This window comes from Prionailurus bengalensis, chromosome D2 (genome assembly GCF_016509475.1).
Source record: "Prionailurus bengalensis isolate Pbe53 chromosome D2, Fcat_Pben_1.1_paternal_pri, whole genome shotgun sequence".
Lineage (NCBI taxonomy): Eukaryota > Metazoa > Chordata > Mammalia > Carnivora > Felidae > Prionailurus > Prionailurus bengalensis.
In genome coordinates this window covers 42,426,712-42,444,563 of record NC_057351.1, presented here as the reverse complement: position 1 = coordinate 42,444,563, position 17,852 = coordinate 42,426,712, and the positions used below count along the sequence as shown (strand labels likewise).

At 45.4% G+C, this 17,852-nt stretch overlaps 2 protein-coding genes across 4 annotated transcripts in view; both read left to right on the top strand.

The window, feature by feature from the left end:
* LRIT1 (leucine rich repeat, Ig-like and transmembrane domains 1) overlaps positions 1-7,163 on the top strand; it is a 53,342-nt gene extending 46,179 nt beyond the window's left edge. For both annotated transcript variants that reach the window (XM_043596749.1, XM_043596748.1), the window contains 2 exons: positions 1,941-2,246; positions 3,448-7,163. In XM_043596749.1, coding sequence (XP_043452684.1) covers positions 1,941-2,246; positions 3,448-4,412 — 1,271 coding nt within the window. In that variant the 3' untranslated portion in view covers positions 4,413-7,163. The remainder of the gene's footprint in view (positions 1-1,940; positions 2,247-3,447) is intronic.
* On the top strand, positions 6,352-16,134 carry LRIT2 (leucine rich repeat, Ig-like and transmembrane domains 2). 2 transcript variants are annotated; one of them, XM_043596752.1, is made up of 3 exons: positions 6,352-6,463; positions 10,700-11,481; positions 13,212-16,134. In XM_043596752.1, coding segments are annotated over exons 1-3 (1,545 nt in total). In that variant the 5' UTR covers positions 6,352-6,461; the 3' UTR covers positions 13,973-16,134. The 2 variants fall into 2 exon arrangements, with proteins under 2 accessions (XP_043452687.1, XP_043452686.1); XM_043596751.1 differs by lacking the exon at positions 6,352-6,463 and adding an exon at positions 10,001-10,422.
* Positions 16,135-17,852: the final 1,718 nt, after the last annotated feature.

The window sequence follows — 17,852 nt, the reverse complement described above, 5'->3', positions numbered from 1 at the left end:
CGGGCCCTAGTGCTGACAGGTCAGAGCCTGGAGCCTGCTTTGGATTCTGTGTCCCTCTTTCTCACCACCCCACCCCTGCTTGTGCTCTGTCTCTCTCTGTCTTTCAAAAATGAATAAACATTAAAAAAAATTTTTTAATAAAAAAATTAAAAATAAAATAAAAAATAATGCATTTACATACACATACATATATAAACATACATACACATAGAAATTTTATCTGTGTTTTACATAAAGTTTCAGATTGTATATGTCATATTGTTTATATCAACCAGCACTAACTTCTTCACTCAACAATAGGTCTTGGAAATCTTTGTAAGTTGCTACAAATGGATCAGCTTCATTATTTATAAACTACTGCATAATTTTTAATAGTATAGTTATACTACAGTTAATTTAGCCATTCTCCCTTTATTGGCCCCTTAGATCGTTTCCATTATTTTATTAACAGCTATGATGATACAGAGAACATTCTTGACAATGCATCCTTGTGCACGTAGACAAATGTTTCTCTAGGATAAGAACTGAAAAATGGAATAGGTCATGGAGTGTGCACATTAGACAGTTTAATATCAGTCTAATAGTCTCCAAGTGGCTGGGCCAATTCTCACCCCACACCTGTGCTGTGCGAGACCACAAATGCAGGTGTTCACTCTGCCAGTTTACTTGAGTGCCTATCAGTGTGGGAGCTTGGTTCTAGGTGCTGGGGACATAGCAGGGAAGAAGATAGATGAAAATTTATTCCCTCATAAGGCTAATAATTTAAATGGTTGGAAGATTTAACTTCTGCCAGTCTTAGGGGTAAAAGTTTCCCTGTCATTTAACTTTGCTATTTGCATTCATTCTTTGGGGGCTCAATTGTAAGAGGTGAAAGCCAGGTAGCTCACCACCAGAGCTGGGTGCTCATGATTCTTGGGGTGCAGATGTATCATTAAATGCATTTAACCAGTGACACAGGGTAGCGGTTACGAGAGGGATGGAGTGAGGATGGATAGAAGAAGGAACTGGTATCCTCCCAACTGGTGTTCAGAAGGACCTGAGAGTCACGCATGTACAAGCAGATGTATATGCGACCTCCTCAAACCTTACATTTCCCCTTCCAAATATATCAAATATATGCATGCAAATAAATAATCAAATATATGCATGCAAATAAATAATATGCCCTTGATTATTAGACATACTATCAAATTTAATAACAATCTTTGGGGGTAAAAAGACACCACATGAAATGAATTCATTCCGTATTTCAGAAATGCAAACATGTAAAAAGGAATCGTGCTTTAGGTATGAGGACACATGATACGCCTGTATCTGTAGAAGGCTCTTGGATGTAGAAGGGTGGGTGCAGTGACCTACTGTCATCTTTATAAATAAGTCCAATTTTAAAGTAAAGAGGGCTGGGGATATGACATAGGATTTGACTTCCTGGCCTCCTCACTCCTCCCCTTTTGAGCTTGTATCAAAGGGACCAATGTCAGAGCCACCCTCCTTACTGGGGTGATGCTGAGAGTTCCACACTGAACTGAGAGGACAGGGATCAAGGGTCAGGGGTCACAAAGAATTTTGAGAAATTTATTTTGGCATATTGCAGGTATTGCTGAAATCCTCGCTGCCTGACCAGTAGCCTGAAAGGGTCAGTCCAGGAATGGCAGCAGTAATTGCCAATTTTCTCAGTGTGCTGTATGGCTTACCCAAATGCTTAACAGGATTTGTTTTTATTTATGCCTATAGCAACCCTGAAAGGGAAGTACTGCTATCATTCAAGTTGAAGAACCAGCCTTAAGGTTGCACAGCTAGAGAGGCAAGGAGCTGGACCTGGAGGCCAGGTCTGCTGACTCTGAGCTCAGGATATGCCTTGTCCTCCCTGACGGGGCAGGGGGGCTGGGCATGGGGATATGAATATCGAGAGCTCACCTCTTACCCTCTCATCCCTGCAGGGCTGCAGGACAACCCCTGGGTATGTGACTGCCGCCTCTATGACCTAGCCCGTTTCCTGGAAGGCTGGGCCCCAAACCTGGCTTTCATAGAGGCCAGGCTGAAGTGTGCCAGCCCGCGCAGCCTGGCCGGAGTGGCCCTCAGCCAGCTGGAACTGAGGAAGTGCCAGAGTCCGGAGATCCGTCCAGGGGTAGCCAGCCTCAGGTCCCCTCTGGGCAGTGCAGTATTGCTACGTTGTGGGGCCACTGGGGTCCCTGGGCCGGAGATGAGCTGGAGGAGAGCCAACGGGTATCCGCTCAACGGCACAGGTTTGTGAGCTACAGGGACTGTGGTGCTGAGATTGCAGACTGAGTGCGGGGGTGGGGGGGGGGGATGTCAGCATCTTTGGTGGGAGGTCAGGTCTGCCGAGGAGAGGGAGGTCAGCTGAGCGAGGCTGTTTACTCCTGTTGTGGCTGAGTGGAGGTAGACAGGCTCTGCCCAGACAGAACATGGGACAGTGGCTTCCATGATGACAATAGCTGTCAACCTGCCCTACATATTCCAGAAGACACTCTGATCAGGGCCCACCCTGGGAGGAACAAAATGCTGCCATTTTGGTGGAAGATACTCTTAGTGTATTTGATATTTATAGTAAGTTTCCAAGTTGTGAATGTTAAGCCAGTTTCACTAGGAGTGATTAATAATATGAGTTACCATCTATTGAAGTCCTTAGGTGTTGAGTACATTATGTGCATAATGTCACTGAACTTTAAAGAACAACCTGGTTATCCTTTTTGTTTTGTAAGTCAACAGAATCTGAGATGCTAAAAGCTTGGCCTACAGCACACAGCCTCCCATGTTATTTTTGCTGTGTAGACAGAGATGGTTCATCTCTGGTACAGGATGGTGGGGTTTACCAGAGTCATAGCCTACCTGCGTGCAGGCAAGGGGTTGAGGAGTGATCGTTTCTTAGTGCATGACCAGAAAACCGCATGTCCTCGCAGCTCCCTTCGGGGTCTCCTTCAACTAGGCTGGCGAGTGTTGCTCTGGGATTGTGGGTTTGAAATCAATTGACAAACAAACATTGTATAAGGAGCTTCATTATGTAAAACACAAAGTCGAAGACACTCTGATGGAGGTGGCAGTGTGTCTGGGCAGGGTGGCAATGTGCTTCCGCCTAGGGCTCTGTCTCGTGTTCACCCTGACCCACCTTCCCCCACAGAGCACAGCTTGCCTCCCTAAGGAGTCCGTTCTATAGGATTCCAGGGCCCTGAAGAATACAGATTTAGAAGGCAGATCATCCTGAGACTCAGCCTGAGCCTAGGTCTCCCCAAATTTGAGCCCAGGTGATCTTGATCCCCTTGGCTAGTCTAAGAAAAGTTGAGTAACTCCCAGTGGTTTCTCAGGATGACAAGGTCTCCTATGTATACAAGAGTATGCACAGTCCAGGGGCCATGAACTTGACCCTAGGAGGAAGCTTGGGGCAGATGGGCCCACTCATTTTCCTGCTTTATGCCTCTTTCCCCTCAGTGCATCAGGAAGTTGCCAGCGATGGCACGAGTTGGACGCTGCTGGGCCTGCCTGCTGTGTCCCACCTTGACTCAGGAGACTACATCTGCCAGGCCAAGAACTTCCTGGGAGTCTCTGAGACTGTCATCTCCCTGGCCGTCACTGAGCCCCAAGCTTCCACAGAACACGGTGGGAGCCCAGGGGCACTGTGGGCAAGGACAGGTGAGGGGGCGGAAGCTGCCGCGTACAACAAGATGGTGGCCAGGCATGTCCCTGACATTCCTGGACCTGCTGTCCTGGCCACTGGGCCCCCTGTGTCCAACATGAAGGAGGAGCTGACCCTCCAGCACTTCCAGATGGGGATCCCAGGAGAACGCTTGAACGGGCAGGCGGGACGCCAGGAGACCCAGATGGTGAGGTCTCTCAAGGTGGTGGGAGACACTTACCAGAGTGTGACCTTGGTGTGGAAGGCCCCCCAGGCTGGGAGCATAACTACCTTCAGTGTCCTCTATGCTGTCTTTGGGCAGCGCAGCATGCGGAGGGTGGTTGTGCCGCCTGGAAAGACCAGCATCACCATCCGTGGGCTGGTGCCCAAGACCAAGTACGTGGCGTGTGTCTGTGTGCGGGACCTGGTGCCCCAGAAGGAGCAGTGTGTCATCTTCTCCACGGACGAGGTGGTAGACGCCGAGGCCACCCAGCGGCTCATCAATGTGGTGGTGATCAGCGTGGCTGTTGTCATCGCCCTGCCCCTCACCCTGCTTGTCTGCTGCGGTGCTCTGCGAAGGCGCTGCCAGAAGTGCCGTTCTGGGGGCTCCGCCGAGGCCTACGTCAACCTGGAGAGGCTGGGCCACAGCGAGGATGGCTCTGAGGAGCTGTCCCAGCACAGCCTCAGTGAGGCCGACAGGCTCCTCTCGGCCCGTTCCAGCCTGGACTCTCAGGTCTTGGTGGGCAGGGGGGGCAGACGGATCAATGAGTACTTCTGCTGAGGGGGGTGCTCCCCTCCAGGTGCCCACACACCTGCCACATCTACTTTCTGTCTTCCACTCTCACCTGCTCACTCTGACACCTGAGCCCACACTCACCCACTCTTGCCCACTTGGGTTCCTGCTTACTCATACGTGTGCACACAGTGACAGCAGCTAACACTTATTAAGCACTTACTATGTGCCAGGAAGTGTTCTAAGTGCTTTACATACACTGACTTGTTTAATTCTTATAACAACCCTTTGCAGAAGGCCCTCCCATTTTCCTGGAGAAGAAACGGGGATTAACCGACTTGCTTCTATCAGTCAGTTTTTCCCATGTAACAAATAAAAGCAAAATCTCAGGGGTATGCAGCAACAGGCACTATTTTCACCCAACCTACAGGTCTGTGGGTTGACCAGGGTGTCTCTGCTTCATGAGTTCTATTTGGGGCCCAGGATGAAGGGTCAATGGCTACTTGGGGCAGTCTTTCTCGGAGAGGTCAGATGATATCAGAGGAATGAACAAAAATAGGCAATGTCTCTTAAGTGCTTGGCTGTAGAGCTGGCACATTGCCATTTCTGCCCATATTCTCTCTGCCAAAGCCAAGTCCCATGGCCAAACCCAACTTTCATGTGGCATCAAAGGACAGCTCTGCCAGGGAGGTGATGGGGGGCGGGAAATAGTTTGCCGAGCAGTGATCTAATCCACTATATTGCCCACAATGTACACACAACTAGAAGGTGGCAGTTCTGGAGTCAGGATCAGGCAGTTGGTTCCAGGGTTGACAGTCCTTACCATGCCCCTCTTCTGCATCTTGATTACATTTATGCTAACTCATAGGCACTCACACACGCAGTCCCTTGATGCATTAGCCAAATTTGTATAGTCACACACACACACACACACACACACACACACAGACCCACGCTGTGCCCTCACTGTGTACACTTAGGGATTCTAACATTTTTTTTCTGGGTGCCATTCTGCCTAGAGATAATCATTCGATTTCAATAAACTCAGTGAATTGCAATAAATTTGATTTGGATGATGCCCAAGAGACCACTGCTCATTTACTCTCAGATGTCAGGCTGGAGGAATCTGAGAGACCCTCCGTGGTGGGCGACACAGTACACCCAATGCTGTCTGGCACACAGCTCACCTCTGTTCCCATGTAGCAGTCTTTGTTAGGATTACTGACATTACCTGCATTCCTGAGGGTGTCTCAGGGCTTTCCTAGTTACTCAGTAGGCCACTTCAAGGTGGGATTCCTGTTCAGTTTGCTTCAAGTTGGGAAGCCTCTGAGACACCTCTGTGAACAGGTGAAGATGAATGTTTCCAGCAGAAGGGTCAATGTTGTGTCTTGTCTACAAGTCCAGGCTTTCATAAGGGGAGCATTCAGGGTGTTTGGTGCCAAGGCCTCTAGACAACAACGGAGAAAATTTGGGTACGGCAAGCAATCCCAGGGAACTATCCTGCTGGTATCGCCTAAAGTTACTGTACTCCCTCTCACATTTACAAAAGACCTTACAACATCTGACCTTACAACATATTTCCTTGCCTTCTCTTATTTGATTTTTACAACAACCCATTATGGAGTATGAGCTGCTTGATTTTACAGATGAAAAAACTGAAGCCCAAAGAGTTGACTGATTTGTAGGGGGTAGTGATCAATTTTCTTGGAGGATCTAAGTCTTTGATAACTTTCTGGCCAAGCTGAAGGTCACTATTCAGTGTTGATCTCTACAACATGATCTACAGCAAGTTCATTATGGGAATGGATTTTTTCAAGTCATTGAAAACTGTAGGAACCATAAGACCACCAGTACACATGAGTATGGAATTTCCATATGTGGATATTTTCTGCCCATCACTCGGAGGGTACATCTGACTATAACTTATGGGCCATAGCCATTGGTAAGAGAAATTATTTGGTTGGAAGATGACAAAACCATTGTCTACAGCATGGGTCAACAAACATATTCTGTAAAGAAAGCCAGATAGTAAATATTTTAGGCTCTGTCACTACTACTCAGCTCTTCTGATGGAGTGTGAAAGCAGCCACAGACAATATGTAAGTTATGGGCATGGATGTGTTCCAATAAAATGTTATTTACAAAAACAAGTGGCAGGCTGGATTTGGCTCTCAGGCGGTAGCTTTCCAAACCCCAACGTATATTCATTAAGACTTTTCTGCTATTGAGACCCAAGACTCAATTCTGATTGTTTGCTATATGAGATTGATAGGCACTCCCCAAATCAGAACAAATTAAGTGGATGAAAGCAGCCATCTATTGAAATGATTAAGATGTTTTCTCTAAATGATTGGCTGAGCCAATTAAGATTGAAAAATTAATGGCCCAAAGACAATAAACATCCAGTCAGTTTTATTAAACCTTGTTTGAAGAAAATTCAGGAACTTGAAAGCAAGAATTTGTTAGTATTTATTCAACATCATGTGAATGTGTGTGTGTGTGTGTGCGTGTGTGTGTGTGTGTGTGTGTGAGAGAGAGAGAGAGAGAGAGAGAGAGAAAGAGAATTCAAACTTTTCAATAATTCATTAAGACCTGCTTTAGTGGGTCTGGATGGAATGACTCCAAAGATAGTCAGTCTCCCAATTTCCATCTTGTCAGTCTTCCTTTGTGTGTTCTGTCTTCCCTGGTTTGTTCTTGTAGAGGGGAACCATCCTGGATTATGCTCATAAATGTTCACGTAACTGGAAAAAAATTAATTCCCGCTCTAAAAAATAAAATGATGTCTGGTTTATATATTGATCTTTTGGTATATGAGTCTGATTAGTATAAGTTGGTCCCTGAAAACCTTTTAGAGGGCAGGGAAAATAATTTCTTGTCTCCCAGTGATGAAGACCAACCTACACCAGGGTGGTCCCACAGCATGGTGTCCTTGGAAGCCTTGTTTGGAGGTTTAATGAGATTGTGGCATCTCCATCATGTCTTTTTCTAACTACAACATAATTATATTTCTTTTAACCTAAGCAGGGCGTATGTCCAATGCCACTTATCTCAAGTAGCATGTGTAAGTTGCAAGGTATAAAAGGCAAGTAACAGAAATTGTATCCTAGAAAGTTGATGTAGGGTATTGAAATTACTCAGTGACCAGTGCCTTTAAAGATCCTAGAGCTGGAAATGTTTGCTTTAACTATCATATAGTCCAGTGGAGACAAAAACAAACTTAAGAGTACTTGAACATGTTATTTGATTGCAAAGGTATTGTAGTCAGGATAGGTTAGGCTTATGCTATGCTAACAATTCCCAAATTTCAGTGGCTTAATATAGAAAGGTTTATCCCTGCCTTTACAGAGTCTCTTCAGTCTGTGGTAAATGTGGATGGAGGGTAGGCTCTGCTCCATTTATTCACTCAGGGGCCCAGGCTAATGAAGACTCCACCACCTGGAATGTTAACACTTGCTGTAACAAGGGAGAAGAGAACCTGGAGAATCATGTAGGGGCTTTTAAAACATTATTTCCTCTAAAATGCCATTAACCAGAATTTTAGTTGGAAAGCCCACCTATTCAAGGGAGCTTGGGAATGTAGTCATTTGTATGTCCATCACAGACATGCCATTAGCATGGGTAGCCAGGAAGACATCTCAGATGGGGTTGGCAGCAGATGGAAGACTGAGAGAGAGCACTAGCTTGAAAAGAGGGAAAACAGCATGTCTGCTTCTGGATATGTCACCTAGTTCTCTGTCTGAGCCATCCCAAAGTTCTACTAACATCAGGGTGCCATTTTCCAAATGAATAGATAGAAAACTCTCTTATTAAGGTTCTATTAAGACTAGCCAGGGAGCCACCACACAGAGGCTATTTATATCTAATTATTTCATAAACAGAATGTCTCTTCTCTCATGACTATCTCTACTAATAATTCTAACAGCCAAGTTCCTGAACACATCCTACTGAAAGGGAGATGAGGGTGTCATATTCTCAAACTCCTTCCCCTTGTGGTTAATTCTCTTGAGTTTTAGGAACACCACTTAACCACTAGTTATTTAAGGTAAATGACATAACCCAGCTTTAATTGCCCCAGTCTCTTACCTTAACTGAAAACATAGAGTTGCCCATATACCAAATAAGGAAACCAGGAGATGAAGGGGTCAGGAGAGGAGAAGGAGCAGTGCAGAAGTGGCCTGCATGAGTCCAGCAATGACATGCCAGGGGATACTCTTCTCAAGCTTTCATCAAACCACTGGAAAGTTAGGTTCAGCTGGATTCATTTGAAGAGGATAGCATGGGATGAACAGGGAAGAAATTGTGGGGGATGAAGATTTCTTTAGGCCCCACATTTTGAGGTGAGAAAAGAATTCACTAGTGGGTTGTGATGCAGTGAATTGAATCACATTTTTTTTTTCAAAAAGCAAGCTTGAAAAAATCTTGGCCAACCTGGTACAAGTTCTCTGGAGTGAGAATCAGAATTGTCTGCCATCAGGGCAAACTGGCCGGGCCCTTGGGCACCCCACCCTCAGTTGCTATATGTGGTTTGCTTTGGGAAGGGTATGACCTCATGCAAGCAATCCTTGCAGCTGAGCATCGACTTATTCCTTGAAGGGGCTCTAGGCAGCACATCTCCATGTCTAGCACAAGTTTTGCACCCATTTCACTCTCTTTGTTTTGATTTCTACCTTGAGAGGAACTTCAGAGATCTATCCAGATTGTAGAGCTAGACAAAAAACTCAAGCAAATATATCTGGCTTGGATAGAAAGCCTGGAGTGTAATCAGCTTAGTTGGTGACCCATTTCCCCCCTCACTGGTTAACTGCTAAGCGGATTTTCTTCCTTGAGGCCTTTTGTAGGGTATGATGTATATCATGAGTCTTAAGGGAACTCATGGAATTTCAATATTCACCAGGAAATACCCCAAGTAATAGGGAAGTAGACTTTTCTGCTTTTCAAGAGTCTGTTGGTGTGGGAAGGGAATCAATATATCTACTGTATGTTAGGTACTTTATTCTATATAACATCAAATTTTTCTAGAAATGTTATGACGTGTTTATTAATTTCCCTATTTTTCAGGGGAGAAACTGAGATTCATGGAGCTTAGTGACTTTCCAAAGATCTCAAGACAAGGAAGCATAAGCTAGAGAGAAGACCCCACAGGGTCTATGAAGTTTTGTCTACCAGTGAATTCCTGACACCTAGAAATTGTGTGGTTTAGAGCACATGGCCAATATTTGTTGAATGATTACAGAGTGACAAAGTACCCCAAACCACATATATCTCACCTTAAAATGTAAGCCTTTATCATGTGGCATACACAGCATTCAGGATCCAGGATAAGAAACACACTTTGGTTTAATCAGAAAACACAATCTTGTGGTTTAACCTCTGCATCATGATGCTTCTCTGTCTCTGGTCATCCAAGTGGCAAGAACAGCTGCCTTAATACAGTAGAGGAATGAATCCATCATGCCAGGTGTGGAGAGAAAGCCAGAGATGGGAGTGGTCACATCTTTGTTACCTACCATGCATTCACTTCTAGAGAGTTGTTGAAAATTCTAGCTTTCAGGAGCCAATTGTGATGAAGTATTGGATGGATTCTGGCCAAATAACTTGAACCATAGTGCTCAGGATAGTATTACTTGCTGGTTTCTTGGATCTTTTTGTAAGAAACTGAGGGAAGACAGTATCATTGCTGAATAGGACAACTGGCTTAGAGTTTGCTTTCTAGACTTGAGAACTAGAAAAAGGATAAATTTTGTGACCTTAGTTAAGACACATAGCTCTCTCTTCATGAGTTCTTATTGAGCTTGTGATCTGGGCCATAATAGACCTCAGAGCATCCAGGGACTTTGCCACTGCTGTGCTGACCTACATCACCATGGATTACCAATAATAGGATTTGCCACTCGGAAGCTTGGACTATACTTACTCAAAACTTGCAAGGTAGTTTCTTACAGGGGAATATGGCTTCAGTTTCTCACTATTGCCTGCTAGTTCTGGTCTTTCTGGATTCTTATGCAGCTCAGCCATCCTGTCTACCAGGATGTACCTGCTCAGAGGACAGTTTCGGCAGGTGCGCTGTGCTAACGAGATGCCAGAAGGTTGTAGGGGATGGGTTTTATTTGGGGAAGTTGTGGAGTGGGAACAGGCCTAGATTTGGCAGGAAATCAGCAAATCTCTAGTTGGTGCTGAACTTTGGAGAATTGTGCACTTTTACCAAAATGGGTCTCTTTTATTTCAAGTGAATAGCATATATATTTTTTTCTTCTAATTCATACATCTAGTGCCAGAATAAACCTGATCTCACTTCCCTGATGTTCATCTTAAAGATTTTGTGGTTTCTTGTACAGGGCTCTGCAGTGCATGTCTACCTCTTTGGGAATGATCCCAAGGAAACTTCCTGAAGAGTTAAAGCGGTTGAGAATTGAAAATTCACCCTTATTCGAACTACCCCAAGGGTCCTTCATCAACATGAGCACGTTGGAATACCTTTGGCTTAATTTTAACAACATCACTGTGATACACCTAGGAGCCCTGGAGCACCTGTCAGAACTGAAAGAGCTGAGACTGGAGGGGAACAAACTTCGTTCAGTGCCATGGACAGCATTCCAAGCCACCCCTCTTCTGAGGGTCTTGGATCTCAAACACAACAGGATTGACGTGCTCCCTGAGCTGGCTCTTCAGTTCTTGGTCAATCTGGCCTACCTTGACCTATCCTCCAATAGGCTTACAGTTGTATCCAAGGGCGTCTTCTCGAACTGGCTGGCCTACCAGAAACCCCATCAGCCTGGCTGCGGAGCCAGGATTCACTCCAGTTTGGTGCTGGCACTGCACGACAACCCCTGGCTATGTGACTGTCGCCTGAGGGGACTTGTCCAATTTGTAAAGTCCAACAGCATTCCGGTCATCCTGGTGAATTCCTACCTGGTGTGCCAACACCCTCTCTCCAAAGCAGGGCAGCTTTTTCATGAAACTGAGCTCAGTGTTTGCATGAAGCCACAGATCTCAACCTCCAATGCCAGTGTCACCATCCAGATGGGACAGAATGTGACCTTGAGATGCCTGGCACAGGCCAGTCCCTCACCAACCATTGTATGGACTTATCCTCTGAGCATGTGGAGAGAATTTGATGGTAAGCCACATGGACCCTCTCAATGTGTCTTGGGAAAGACTGAGGTCTACTGCAACCCTATCCTCAGTAGAGAGGTTCTAAACTGGGTCAATCATGAAATAAAGGTGTGGGGAAGATTGGGATAGCCTTAAATTATACTCACCACAACAGGAAAGTTTCCAAGATATAGTTCCACTATTGGCATGATTTTAAGTGATTGCATACAGATCCCTATAGGATATACATGTATATATGTAAATATATGTATTGGAGCTGGCTTAACATATTCTATAAATATTATAAAATTATACATGAACAAATATATTCTCTGAGAGTCTTCTAGATGCAAAATACGATACTATGTATTTTTAAATCATAGAATTTCTGACTAGGACTCATTCTAGAGACTATCACTTATTTCTTAAATTTGCTGGAGCAGACTTATCTGGGGTATTTGTTTGAAATAAGATTTCCAGGCTCCTGCCCTGGAAATTCAGATTTACTGTGTCCAGGGGAGGACGTAAGAATAATGTAAATTAACAAGAGTTCCCTCTTCTCCCCTCTTTCTTTCCCCAACTAATTCTTACCATTGGGCAAGGTTGGAAATTCCTACATATAGACTGAATTTTACACTTGCCACCACTGTGTTGTTCAGACCTTATCGGCTTAAAGTTGTACTACTGGGACCCTGGATGAGGAAGTGACCTCCATGGGCCTCACAACTGGGATTCAAACCTGCCTCTCATTTTCTGAAATTCTATGGTCTGCTTTCATACATTCGATGGAATCACCTTTAATGCTACCCTGCAGCACTGGGACATATCACAGGCCAGGGGTGGCTTCCCTAGGGATATCCTGAAGTCTAGAAGACAACTAGAAATATCTGAGTAAAACTTGAGAAATATAGTCAGTTATCCATGTATTTGTTGTGCATAGTGAAAAACCACTGGAAGATTAAAAAATACCTAACTAACTGAACTGTTGATTTTTCCCCATCATTTTGATCACACCTTATTGGCTTGAGGTTAAATACCAATGAAGGAGAAATGTAGGATTTATTGTTGTAGCCTTTTTAAAAGCCGTGAGATGCATGCATGTCTTTTTTAATGCTTTGAAGTCAGTTTCTTTGGTACCATATTATATGTATCCTCTCAGTAATAACAACAGCTAGCACTAAGCACTTAGTATCAAACCTACGTAAAGGATACTATTATCATCCCATTTTACTGATGAGAAAATTGAAGCCAAGAGAATCTTAGCAACTTGTCCAGGACCATATACTTTTTAAGGGATAGAACCCAGGCATTTGGCTCCAGACTCTGAGCCTCTCTATACCTGGCAGGCAAAAAAGACCCTTCTTGAAGCTCACAGTATCACACGGTGGCAAGAGATCTCCCAGAAACCATGATGTTGGCTCAGTGAGGCTTCTGGTAGTGTGGTGGGAGCAGCTAGTGAAGTTGACAATGTGGTCTCCGTAGGCAGAAGAGCAAGGTTCCAGATCAGTCACTGTCTCTGATCATTTCTCACAAGGGGCAAGTTGCTTAATCACTCCAATCCTCAACTTGTTATGTGTAAAAATGGGGTACTTACCTTACAGGGGTGCTGAGAGGCAAACACCTGGCACCAAACATATGCTTAATAAATCGTCACCTTCAGCTCAGAAAAATAATAATAATTAGCATTGCTGAATGCTGTCCAGCTTTCTGTCAGAGAAATATCTATTGGAACTGTTTTGCTCTCTCCCCACCCAGTGTTGACCTCATCTACTGCAGAAGATACTGCTCTGTCGGAGCTGGTCATACCTGCTGCCCATTTGGTGGACAGGGGTAATTACACCTGTGTGGCCTCCAACTCCATCGGCAGGAGCACCCTTGTCATCTCCCTCCAAGTCCAGCCTGCCCAGACCCTGTCTGTGCCCCATTCTGCCTTTTTCCCCTCAGATGGCAATGCCTATGTTGACCTGAGGGTCGTCAAGCAGACAGTGCATGGGATTCTGCTGGAGTGGTTTGCGGTGGTTGACACCCCTGAGGAGAAATGGTTCACCCTCTACATTGCATCAGATGAAACACTCAAGAAGGAGGTGGTCCACATCGGCCCCGGGATCAACACGTACGCCGTGGATGACCTCCTTCCCAGCACAAAGTATGAGGCATGCCTCAGCCTGGGGGGCCAGCCCCCACGCAGGGGCCGGTGTGTGGTCTTTGTGACGGGCAGAGACCATGGCGAGCTGGAGGGACGGGAGCGCCTCCTGCACATCACAGTGGTCCTGTGCGCTGTGTTGCTGGCGGTGCCTGTGGGAGCCTACGTCTGGGCAGCCCAGGCCCCCTGCAGCTGCAGGGAGTGGGGGCTGCACTGCTGTCCTCACCGCAGGAAGGCTCCCAGGTGCCCCCGTGCTGTGCCACAGCACAGGGACTGCTCCTATAGAGAGCACATAGCTGTCTGTGAGGACCGCCTGGAGCACAGAGACGATGACGGGGATGAAGAGAAAGATGGAGAGGAAGACAGGGGCTGAACAGCTCAGGCTGGGGGCAGGGGGTGGGGGGAATCATGGTCCTTTAATCCCTAAACCCACCCTCTGTGGCAACTCTACTTGGCTTGACCCATTCATTCAATAGTATTTATTGAGCACCTACTCTGTTCCAGGCACTGAACTTGACACAATGATCAGGTAGACACAATTCTTCACAGAAGGGATGGCAATGGAGCTTTGTCCTGTCCAAATAGTTATCTTATTATACATGGTGACTGGAAATCAATAAATGTTACTCTTTCCATATATATAGCTCTGTAACATTTACACATAACATTTCACATGTGTTATCCTACTGGAGAAAGGTAGAATTCTGCCCCCCCCCCCTTTTTTTTTTTACAGGTGAAGAAGCTGAAGCCCAGAAAGTTACTTGTGTACCCATCTAGCTGCTGGTGGAGGCACCCCCTGACGGGAGCTCAAATGCCATTGTTTCCTCTAAATGTCTGTTTTACAATATTCTTGTGTCTTCCATTGTTCAGAAAGTATTATTCTTCCTCTTACTGGATAACTCCCAATGAGATCACATAGGTTTGATATTCCAAAGATCTGCCCTCTGGGGCAGTGAGAACCCGGTGGGTGATGTGACTCTCTATTTGCGGGTGCCTGTGCTCCTGTGACCAGTCCTTTGGTGTTCGTGAGAGCCTGGGGCCATCAGCACTGAGGAACAGGAAACTGGCTGTAGCCCAGGGCTCATGCTCCAGTGATTGTTAGAAAGTAGAGTTGTATTCCCAGAAGGAATAGAACCTATATAAAAATCATATGACTATATAATTATTATTATTGTCATCATTTACAAAGGGAGGCTACAGAATCCCGATTTGTACCTAGTCTGTGACATCCTGAGTTTCAGGCTTGTTTTTTTAGCCCCGTGTCCCTAGCATCTCAGTGCTGAGCACAACAAATGTTTGCTACATGAGTGATGACATAACCCCTACTCCCTTCCCCTATTGTTTCAAGCTCTCCTGTTAAACCCCTGAGAGCTGATTGTCTCCTCTTATCTGGGTGTACGTGGGGTAGAGGGTTCCCCATGAACCCCAGAGATAGCTCATTGTCCCTCCAGGCAGCCTGCTGTTGCTAATCTTTCCCAGGGTTTGAACCCACGTCTGTCTTTTGCAGCTTTTCCACTAGCCACAGGAAAATCCCCTGGAGACTGTTGAGTATAAACTGGCCTCCCTGTGACATCCCTAGAAATATTTCCTCCCTCCTTCCCACCTTCCCCACCAATTCTTACTCTTTCTTCCAAGTCCATTTCGAGTATCACTTCCTCCAAGCCTTCAAAAAACATAACTACAAAGACATTATCACACCTAAGAACATATATTTTAAAATTATATATGTGCATATATAGTTATATATACATATGTATATAGACAACACATTCATACATGTAATGCAGAAGAGAATTTGTTCATGAGAAATTTCCCGTGATAAATTTTGAAGAAAAGTGGTCAGAGCAAAAGGCAAGAGCTTGTACTCCTGTTGGCCTCTGTGTGTTTTCTTCCAACAGCATCAGAAGCTGTCCACAGGTCTTGGAGGGTACAGCAATTATGAAGGAGCCTGGGGCTACCATGAAGGCAGCAGTAGGTGTTCTGGCCTCCACTCCTAGCAAAGAAATCTTCATTGCAGGCACGGGACAGAAGGGACAGGAAGGGGGAAGGAGCCATGGAGGACAAGTATAATACAGCAGTGAGAGTCAGGAGTACCTCAGTGAGCAGGGCCAGTGTTCATTCAGCCACTCCTATGAACATGGAAATTTAGGCAGAGGGAACAAGGTCTAGAGAGTATTTCTGGGAATCTGATTAGTTTAACACCCTTAGAGAGACCTTTTAAAAATTCCGAGGGTAAAGATGCGTATTATTCAGATCGATCAGGCGATGTGACAGCGGAAGGGGGACACGTTAAGGCACAGACCATGGAACTCAGTTTCCTGGGCTTAAATTCTTACCGGCTTTGTGATGTTACGCAAGTTACTCTCTTTTTCTGTGCGTTACTGTCCCCATTTGTAAAATGGGAATAATAATACTACCTACCTCATAGGGGTAGTATTTCCCAATGATTAATGACTTTTCACATGGAAAGCTCTCAGAACAATGTCTGGCACACAATAAATGTCATCACAATAAACATTAACACCATTGAAAGCATCCGTGTCCGTCTGTGTTCTCTTTCAACGTGACTCAATATACAGACTGGGCCATTTGGAACATCAGATCTTACTAGGATTATGTGTGTGTGTATATGTATAAATATATATGTAATAATATGATATCTATGGTAATACCCTTCACATTCTGTTCAATTAATGTTTAACTAGTGTTCTTTTCTGTTTAATGTTTAAAAGATGCTATCGTTTCAGATTCATTTGTTATGCTCTTGGGAATATTACCTATTTTGAGCTTAGGCCAAGTAATTTTAAGGTGAGTGCCTTTGGATCAGAAGTCATTTGTAAGCAGGGTGACTTACTTTTAGAATGAAGCCTTTGCTGGCCCCAGGCCTCTGCTATTGTCAACCTGAGGAAGGGATTTTGTCCTTTTTCTTTTTTCTTCCTTTCTTCTGGTATGTTGGAGCCTGTACACCTAATACCCGGCCTGGCACCGACAGTATGCTCAGAACATGTGTTATTAAAAGAATGATTGAGTAAATTATTGGTAAATAAATAAATGGCTGGACCTCGTTCAGCTAAAAACATGCATTAGCACAATTTCATAATGTCACACAGATGGCCCCAACATCACCAGCCTGTTGCTACAAAATAAAGTCGCTTACTTTATTAATCAATTTATGGTTGGTGAAGTCATAACCACTTTATTCTGGAAACTAGGCCCTTCAAAGCACCACCCCCCACCCCACCCAGTTATTTCTGTGACTCTCCTAAGGGACCCTCCCTGTGTCCACATGGCAGCCTGGCAGCTTTACTCCTCGATGGCATCTTCCCCATGCTCCCCATCCATCCTCCCATGGCCAGGGCCCTTGAAGACTATCAGAGAAGCATTACCATTGCCAACAGATGCCAACATCCGTGCTAGGTGGGCTGACCCCGGCTTCTTTCAAAGCTTCCAGGCTTCAGAGTAGCAGAATTGTAGAAATCCTTATAGAAGCAGGAGACTCTGGCTGTGCCCCAGCTCTTGCCACATTTTACCAGCTGGGTTCTGAGGGACAGCTGTTCAGTACAGAGTCCCCCGGGTTCTCTTAGGGACAGTCTTATCAGTTCCTAACTCCTTCAGAACGCAGATGCTCAGCTGCACAGGTCACAGAGCTATTGCGTCTGCAATATTGCGTCTCTTGCCCAAAGTCACACTTAAGCGGCAGAGCCAGGATTCAGACTCAGGGCTGTCAGATTGTAAAGCGCCATGTTATTTCATACAATTAAAAAGTCTGACCTCAACCATAGGAAAAACACACGCTGTTCTGAAGATTCCTTGGAGACACATCTGCTGAACGTCCACTTAGTGTTTTAGGACCCAGAAGTGGGAAGGCCTGCCTAATCTGTCACCCCTTGCCTCCCAGTTCGTTAGCTGGAGGCTTAAAATTGTGCCGGCTTGTAGTCCAGGTCTGTCCCCTGTGGCTGGGCAGGTAATCCCTCGGCCCCATCACTCCCTAATGCAGTAGAACTTGGCCCAGCTCACTCCCACTGGCTGGGGGTCACTTCCAGTATCTCCACATTTGCTGGAACCTTAGGTTTAGCCACACCTTCCTGTTCATTCTCAGTATGGCTCTTGCCAGCAACTAGGTACTTTCCCCATACTTCCCAGTGCAGGAGGTTGCCCACAGGTGCAGTTTCCAAGACTGTTTCTACCTTGGTTCAAGCTTTGGATTTGTCCAGGAGCCCATGGCCTCCCAGAGCCTGAATGCTGGCCTGACC